The 9952-nt window shown below is 30.5% G+C and overlaps 1 protein-coding gene across 3 annotated transcripts in view; it reads left to right on the top strand.

Moving 5' to 3' along the window:
- LOC119832101 (aldehyde dehydrogenase, dimeric NADP-preferring) overlaps window positions 1-9952 on the top strand; it is a 40865-nt gene that overhangs the window by 13894 nt on the left and 17019 nt on the right. For 2 of the 3 annotated variants that reach the window (XM_038355721.1, XM_038355720.1), the window contains exons 2-3: window positions 7721-7764; window positions 8083-8322. In XM_038355721.1, coding sequence (XP_038211649.1) covers window positions 7721-7764; window positions 8083-8322 — 284 coding nt within the window. Of the gene's footprint in view, window positions 1-5013; window positions 5316-7720; window positions 7765-8082; window positions 8323-9952 lie in introns of those variants that run through there. The other variant, XM_038355722.1, reaches the window with a different exon arrangement.

Raw genomic sequence — 9952 nt, 5'->3', positions numbered from 1 at the left:
ATTTTTTCTATAGTTTGAGAAAAATTCACAATTTGCGGTAAAAATGCAGGTGGGCCGATTTTTTTGACGACCAGTGTACTTAGTTGCTTCTTCGTAAGTTACACCACCATCATATGGAAAATATTTAATAATGTATGTAATATATTATAGTGCATATTATTACATACTAATTTTGCCCGCGGTTACGCACGGTTTAAATTCGAAGCAGTTTAATAAATGTTAATACATATAAACCTTTCCCTTGAATCACTCTATCCAATGTGCAATTTTAAAGTTGTGACATACAGACAGACTTTATACTATGTAGTTATTACGTACTATCAAAACAGTAAAAAAACTTTTAACTTTTTTTTATTTAAATCAAGTATGCAGCGATGCAAATCATGATAGCCACTTACCTATCTGTCATAGTTCACTAAAAACATTTAAGGCGTCATTAAATAAATGCAAAATAATAAATAAATTTATCACTGAATTATCCATTTAAGGTGCAAAATAACTGCATTAACCCTGACATTATTTGAGCTGGCAATCCTTGATCTCCTTGATATACTTTAGTGCCGCTAAGCTTGTACTAAAATTCATTTATTATAGACAATTTGCATTCATGTATCGTTGCAGTTCATGAGTTTGGTAGCTAAAGGATGCGGTTAACTTCAATGTTATTGATATATCTGAACGTAACACTGATTGTTATAGATGTAGTAATCAAATACTTATCTAAAAGGGACACCGCAACCAAATGAAAACACAATTGTTGGGTGTCTATTGTATTGAATATTTCAAATTATATATTTCTTCAAAACACGCATATGTAAACGGTCCACACGTTATTCGCGTTGTGCTTTGTCTTACGATTCGCGTTAGAAGTTTTTCGGACGTGAAACAAAGGGCACAAACTTACTGTTTACACATACAATTTGAAAAACAAAAATAAATGCAGTACATAAATAACTCAATTATACTGAGTCTTCAGAGATCTATAAATATATAAAAAGAATCCTTGCTCATGATGACAGATTAAATAGGTATTTAGATTGCTCTATTGCAACGACACACTGACATCCACCGTATTCTACGGCGACGGTTCTTTTTTAAATTTTATCGCCAGGATATATAAATAACTAGCTGCGCCCCGCGGTTTCACCCGCGTAAGTCTGTATCCCGTAGGAATATCGGGATAAAAATTTGGCTATTCCAGTTGTCAAGCTGTCTACGTAACAACTTTAATTGCAATCGGTTCTGTAGTTTTTGCGTGAAACAGAAACAAACACACACACATCCTTACAAACTTTCGCATTTATAATATTAGTAGGATTAGTAGGATAGAATAGGAAGTAGGCTAGGATAGTAGTAGTAGTAGGAAGGATAGGATAGGATTGTATAATATCATTGAATTTGGAGAGCACACTATTATCACGTTCACCGTGTTCGTTTGCGAATGTTCCCCGATGTTTGTTGAATGATGTTTCCCGCCCGAAATTGTGAACAGTAGGCCGCGATGACAGTCGAGCAACGAAACATGGAACAAAATTATCATCGTTCAATCTTCTGTTAGTCATCTGCCATTGTTCAGTGACTGTTGTGTGCACATTGCATTGTAAAGATTATTAATTGGACATGACACATAAAAAAGCATTTAACTTAGTAATAAATGTGATGACAGATGTCATGTTGTGCGGTTTTTATTTCTGCGGTTGGCGGAAAAATATTAATCGTAGATTGCATAATAGGTGCTTATATTGTGTGTATTTTACACATTGTGGGTATACTTACGTAGGTATTGAGAGAAATTTAAACAAGACATATAAAAAATTCTGAATTTTTCTACAATAATTATAATTTATTTTATTGTATTACATTGAAAAAAAATTGTCATATTATGACTACAAATTGTAATTTTTCAACCAACTTAAATAAGGAGATGGCTCATTTCAATTGTATTTTTGTGATTGTTACCTCATAACATTTAACTAGGTGAACCAATTATTATTATTAACTAGCTGCGCCCCGCGGTTTCACCCGCGTAACTCCGTATCCCGTAGGAATATTGGGACTAAAAGTTGCCTATATGTTATTCCAGCTGTCCAGCTGTATACGTACCGTATTTAATGGCAATCGGTTCAATAGTTTTTGCGTGAAAGAGTAACAAGCACACACACACATCCTTACAAACTTTCGCATTTATAATATTTATTTATTTATTTATTTATTTCATTTCATACATCATTATACAACTTACTAGTAAGTACATATAAGTAGGATAGGATAGAAATGGATATATCCGAACAAAGAAATTGAGGTTTATATGTAATGAAATACTGATAACATACAATACGAAATATTCATCAGTAGGTTTCATAAAAATTTCAAACTCCAATGTCGTCGACCATCGAGTTGCAGAAGGTAAGCGACAATAATAAGGTTGCATGCTATTGCAGTAATAAGATCAATTAAACGAATTCAATGCATGTATTTTTAAAATGTATTTTTTATTATGTATTTTTTAAAGTGATACTTAAAAATTATTATAATGACTGTGGAATTCGTATGAAAATAATCGCAGTGCCTTTCTAAGTTTCAAACGTCATTGGACCAGATACAAATAAATTGATTTCTTGACGCTAAACAGACAATATAATATGAAACATTTTTAACAATATGTGAAACTTCTTTTATGACATAGTTTGGTTCAAACACAAAATCATTACATAAACGAAATTCAAATTGGAAGTTGTAAAAAAACACACCCTTCGCCCCAGTCTCAGTAAGACGTTTTTCGTATTAAAAATATAAAAAGAAATCTTAAAATAAAATATATGTATATAAAAATGAGCCCAGCTGATCTTGAATTTTTAACAATTATACTTTCCAATTTAACGCATCTAAGTATTTATCAAAAAAATTTAAAGCTTTCTTTCTTTCTTAAACGTTAACGGGCACTTACAGATCCTGGGGGAGAGGAGGGGTTAAACCCCTGAAACCATCTCACTGGCTTTGTCCTGAACTACCTTAATCTCAAGAATTTCCTTTCTACTCACTATAATTTTGAGATTGATTTGACGTCCCACATAAATAGAAGCGCCTTACAAATAAATTATGCATATGTTGATTTTCCACGTAATTTGACGTAACAAATTAAGTATTACCTATTTTATATTAGTAACTTAGAGGAACCAGGCAAATGAGTTTGTAAAATACTAACACGTTAGATTATAACACTTAGCATAGTATTATCACACATAATACAATACTATTCTAGTAGTATTACGTTATCTGTAGAATAGATTAGGTACGCTTATAAATTTTGAAATTTAATTATTTAAAAAAGTTTTTTAATTTTAAATCCAAGTCACACGCAACATACAACGAAAACAATGTAATCTAATTAACATGTAGGTTCAACAACCGAATATGTGATTTATTGTTACAATACATACTAGATACGTCATGTCGATACAAAAAAAGGTCCTTTAAAAACCTTGTTTAGTGTAAAGTCGTCCGCAGAGGAGGAGGTCGTCTGTTTTTTTATTTGCACGATATTTTCTTATCATCAATCTATATCTACATCGGCATCGTCAAATATACCTATAAGTGGATAGTGCAGTAATTATATTGGTTTCTTTTACATCTTATTACATAAATAAATAATAAAAATAAAACCATAAAGTTTTTGAAACATAACTCGAGAAACATTCTTTTGAACTATTAGAAAAGCATATTTCTTTCAGGAGGATTCCAAATTAAGACATTATATTTTAAGATACTATGCACGAGAGCATAATATACACATTACAATTATAGAACACTAGCTTTGCCCGCGGCTTCGCACGCACTAATTTCGTTAAAGTAGTTTAATAGATATTATTATACATAAAAAGTATATACCTTCCTCTTGAATCACTCTATCTAATTGTAAACCCCCCTCAAAATCCGCTGCGTAGTTTTAAAGGTGTACATTCTTAGTGACATTGGGACAAAACAGCGACTTTGTTTTATAATATACAGTAGTGATTTGTCATTAGATCTAGTCATTTGTCGTATAATACAGTATGCTATCCAACAAGTGCTCTCTATGTGATCATAATAATCAAAGTACAGATTCGATTAAAAGGTTATTACTTAACGTTTTGAAATATTAAAAGCTAATTCATTTTGTTGGCATTATAAATATTAATTACCAATATCTTATGTAACACTTCATAGTCACCTGCTTTTCGACATTTAATCGTCGAAAAGTGTCGTTTCGTCAGCAAATTTCAAATATTTAGTAGTTAGTTATATTTCTCATTATTAATTATTAAAAATTGACTAGGTCCTAGGATACTGCCTTGATTTACACCGGTATTAACGAAATACGACAGAGAAGTCGTGAGTAGTTGGCAAAGTACTTTTTATTTATGTGAAGCCCAGTTTATATATGTACATTATTCAGTTTATTTTTTTAATTTATCACATCTTACTGATAAGGAATGCCTGTGACCTAGGCATAAATTAATATAAATGCATTTCTATATTTGAATATTATTTTTTTCCACCTAAATAGGGTACTTATTGATTGAGATAATCTACACTTATACTATAAAGTTGGAGAGTTTGTTTGTTTAGGAAGGCTCTAGGCTACATAGCATCAGCACACTACGTGGGTTGTAGTTTGAACTGCGAGACACAGCTAATATATAATATTATATAGAACATGACTTATAATTTTTGAAAATGAGTACCTACCTGTTGTTATAACAATGTAAAAACTTCCGTATAGTCAATATACTTAACATTGTGTATCTATATAGTATACCTAACAATTTTAATAGCTAATAAATAGTACAGGCCAAATTATTAACACCTTACCTTTTAATAAAAGATAAGTGATGTGATATCTTAGTACTTTGAACGTATTCATTATAAATTACTTGCTCTGACTTATTGCCATAATCGAAGAAATAATAAAACTTGCTCTGTGGTCACTGGTCAGTGTCAACTGTCATAATAAAAATCAAGAAATCTGTAGTCTTTTATGTAGTCTTTATGATATTAGGTTTCTGTAAAACTTGGTAACATTCATTTACATTTCTAAAAACTTGTTATCAAATAGTTGCTTTGATAATTTTATTACGCTGTTTCATTCTTCGATATACGTAACTACTAGTCGTTTAACTCGCTCAGTGCCGCACGTCTCGCAATCGTTCGCGTGAGATTTTCATTTGAAAACAATAAAAGTATAAATAATAAACCGGACTTTCTAGTGTACTTTCGTGCGAATAGGAAGAAAATTTAAATCAAATAAAGTGATTGCTGAGTTATAATGACGTTAGGTAAGTTTTAAATTTATATTTCTAGGGAAATTCATAAAAAGATTGTTAGATAGTATATGTACCTATTTGGAATATTTGTCAATTAAAACAGGTTTTTCCTGTTAAGTTAACCAAAATTAATATTAAAAATAAAGTGAAGGTATACAATAATAATTTTAAGTGTACGAAAAATCTTTATTTAAAATATCTTGTGCATTTCAATGATTGTAAATATACGTTACTATTCGACGAAGAGTAATAAAGTTTAATTATTTGAGAATACTAAAACATTAACCACATCAATTTATTAAATCGAATTGGACCTTTTCTGTTGAATTTAAAAATGATTTTTTCAGAAAACGTGTATTTATTTATTTATTAATGTGTATGTATTTATTAAAAGAATTATCTTAAAACTGTACTATTAACTATCCTAAATCTAATGATAACGAACATCACAATACTAACTATGTAGTTTGATTATAAATAATTATTTATATAGATGGTTGTGCAATTAAAGATATTGATGATTAATTACATATAACATATGTAAGTACATGGACAGTTCATTTGTCTGTTTTAAATCAACAAAGCCTGTACAGAGATGGGCTGATGATCAACTGATAGTGTTGTTTATAAACAGCTTGTATTGAAATTGGGAAAGGATCAATGAATAAGGCTATGCGTAGTTTATATGCACTAAGGTTGTGTTTATTTGACACTTTTTAATGCCTTAATGTTATTGATACCTCCTCGGTAATAATGCTTGACTGTAGTCCCAAAGGGTCTTGGGTTTGATTCTTGGCTGGGACTAACAAGTAAAAGTCTGTTGGCGAGACACAGAAGACTCATCACCTAATGTCAACAAAATCAATCAGTGAATCAGATGAAATAAATCAGTGCTATACATAATACATCAGTGCAATATAAGGGTATATGATAATTCACTTGTCTTAAATTCATTAGACTCTTGGTATATAGTTCCATTTCATCATTACACATACATATGTAGTAAAAAAATATTGTTGTATCAGATTTTCTGTTGCACACCTAGTTCTTATCAAAATGCAACAATTATTTTAACATTTTGATGTACTTTTAACAGTCATATGCTGTAAACATTATCGTTATAAATATTATGTAACAATAAAACCACACAATCATAAGCAATATATTTCTTACGTATATATGACTGAATTAGTATTTACACTGTGGTTTTCCTTTAGATCAACAATTTTATGAATGGTGTTGACAGATGAAATAAAGTGCATAATATGTATGTAAATATCAATAACAATGTTGCTTCTTAGCTTCCAATAGAAAATATATAACCATAATGACATTGAAATTATAATTTTCTATAGAGGTAATATGTGCGGATTTTGTTTGCTCTAATCTCAGGATCACCTAATGTGATGTAACAATGAACAAAAAAGTTTAATTATAACTTTGTAAAGTTGCAATTACATAACTCTACATTACTACATTATTTAGAAATAATGGATTACTTAGCTATAAAAAGTCATACATATTCGTAATGATTGTAAATCTTTTTCCTCATCCTTCCAAGTCCATTCCACTCGTCATTTCCTTATCTCTTACCTCTTAAAAAAGCAATGCATTTCTGAGGCCCTGTTACTGCAAATATCACCAATAATCTGCTAAGCTAAAAAAAACCACCTGCTCAATTACCCGCTCCAGCATTTTAAAAATGTTTACTTAGATATATTGTAGTTATAATGGAAATTCCCAAAAACCCTTTGTTAAAAGAAATTTAATAGGAACTCAATGTTTAAAAAGCAAATTTTTTTTTATGTTTCAATTTACAACATTTTACAATTTGCAACACTAATAATTTATGGGTTTTTATAGAGGAGTAGTATTTGTGTATAATTAGTCCCATTAAACAAGCAATACTATAAAGAGACTACTCTATAAATTCTTATAATAGTTTAAAAACAATTAAAACAGGCTACTGAGAATCCACATTGAAAGAAATAAATGGAATAGAATTAAATCTTCATTAAAGACATACTCTTTAAGGATAATGATTTTGATTGCACTTTGTGAAAGTTTATATCTATCATACAATAATTATGTTGGTATTAAAAACAATTATAATGAATGTTTATCTTTTGTTTTAAATTGCCTTTTACTAGTAATTAGTTCAATATATTGTTTTAAAATGATTGTAGTATAATTGATTTTTTTTGTCATGTAATTTCCTTTTTTGTTAACTTTGTTAACTTCACCTGTTTATTTGTATGTGACCAACTGTTTAATTCTCGATTTTTACGCGCTGTAAACGCACAAATTTAATTCAAACTTTATATATTTATGAGCAATTGGTGACGATACAATTATTTCATGAATTAAGCGTGTGTTTTTTTTTTCGTTCTTTTTTTACCTATATTTATTTGTTTCAGGTACGATAACCAACACTAAGCCAAAACCAGTGAATATTAGCGAGGTAATATTGAAGTGCATTTTTTTACAAAAAATCATTAATGTCTGGTAAATTATACGAGCTGATCATATGTAATGATAATGTTAATAGCTTCGAGTTGCCATAATTTCTACGTGCGATGAATTGTTTTGTTTAATTCTCACATTATGGATATATGTTTTTTGTGTTATAGATATATGAACAAAGTTGCTAGTCAATTAAATTAATTAATAGTTGCATTTAACTACATGTTAATTTACCCACAATCCTATATGTACGTAATAAAAAAAACATGACCTATAAAATATCTTGAATAACGATGTTATTATTGTTACATTTTAGGCGGTAGAAAAAGCGCGGGACGCTTTCAACCGTGGAGTTACGAAATCACTAGAATGGAGAAGGAAACAATTGAATGCGTTAGCCAGGATGTACAAGGAGAACTACAACGCGATGGTGGATGCGCTACAGAAGGACCTCAGGAGGAGCAAAACGGAAGCCGTGCTGCTTGAAGTCGAATACCTCATCAATGACTTGAACAATACGCTGTATTATCTGGACGAGTGGGCAAAACCGGAAAGAGTAAGTTTATTATAAATCTACTGCCTCATGAGACTAGGATCAGTCAATCAAATTTGACCTTCTCGCTCCAATGATTATGACCTAGATTATATTACACTGCACTGCCTGAGCGGCGTTGAAATATTCGTGTGTGTAATGCATAATTCTTTATTATGAAAACATTGCGATACGAAATATGTACGATAACACGACCCAGTACGTATCAATGCACCTATGGATGTCGCTGTATTCATGTACAGTACTAAAGGTCATGCTATCATTGCGCTTCATAAAGCGATAAATATTTCAAAACACGTAACGTGTAACTGTGTATTTAGAGATAAGGTTCGGTAACTGACCAAGCAGCTGTAAAGTCAGACAATACAATTCTATTTCATGTTATTGAAATCAAAAGAAAGAGACAGTGGTATTTGTTGTTTTTTTCTAATATCCATTAAAATAACTGGTTGGTTCAATGATAAGTGATAACACATTGTATTAGTGCTGCTGCACTATAAATTCACATCTTGATAGAACACTGGAGCTCTAGAAATTTTCTAGTATTAGAGACTAAAGTCAAAGTAGATTTTTCGTTCGGCTGTTTATTTTACTTTTTGATTTTAATCTCTAGATGAGGCCTGTGTACTTAATGAAAACGAGACGTTCTTCAAGCGACTTCTTCAAAAACGACACGATGTTTTCAATTTATAGCGTTTTCAACACGCCTTAATTAGCTTCAGTTTGTTAGCTCGCTTGTATGTAACCGACTTCTTTAGTGTCAATTTAACACACTAAACTGACAAAAGTAATTAAAACCTTATCCTCATCCGGGTTCGGTGTTTCTTGTGTATATCTAATAAGGACAATAGTCCCGATAAGAACAGAATTCAATAATTTTCTTTATCTATTTTCGCTGTATGATCATGCTCTAATACTCAAAAAAAATGTAACCTTCTTAATGTAAATTGTGCGGAAGGATTAAAAAAAAAATAAATAAAAATACACATTAAACACACTACCACGCATTTGCACACACACAGATGCATACGGGAACGGGATATATACATCAGGGGGCCACCACGAGCACTTTTCAATCAACAGTATTCAATTAGTATCAGAAGCATGTATTTTTTGTTCTCTCCGCTTGGTCTAATTTACTTATGCGTATTGTTGTAATTACCACGTTTCTATGATTCAAAGAAACTGGCTTACATCATCATCTCCTATTTTATTGAAGTAAAATAAATATACTGAATTATTGAATTTTTTCCTTAGGTTTATTTTTTCTGGTTAGCATGACAATTACGTGATTGTTATTTATGCTTAAATTATGTTTTTGCAATTAAAGGTTATATATTTCATTGAAGATTTTTTTTTATTCATTGCATAAAGTTAGTGTAACAATGGCTGGGATTCTTCTAGAACAATGCTATAAAATGGCGATGAAGAAACTCAGAACTCAGCTTGATAATCATAATTATAAATATTTACGTTTTATATTATAGAAGATTAATAGAAGAACAATGAAACGGAAACACAAATTCATATAAATCATAATGTCCTCACTACTTCCGCTATTTTTAACACGCTTTTATTAGCTTCACTTGTATGTTTGTATGTATGTATGTATGTAACTCACACCCGTTTTTCT

Source organism: Zerene cesonia, chromosome 14 (genome assembly GCF_012273895.1).
Source record: "Zerene cesonia ecotype Mississippi chromosome 14, Zerene_cesonia_1.1, whole genome shotgun sequence".
Taxonomy (NCBI): Eukaryota; Metazoa; Arthropoda; class Insecta; order Lepidoptera; family Pieridae; genus Zerene; species Zerene cesonia.
This window is presented reverse-complemented; position numbering and strand designations above follow the sequence as displayed.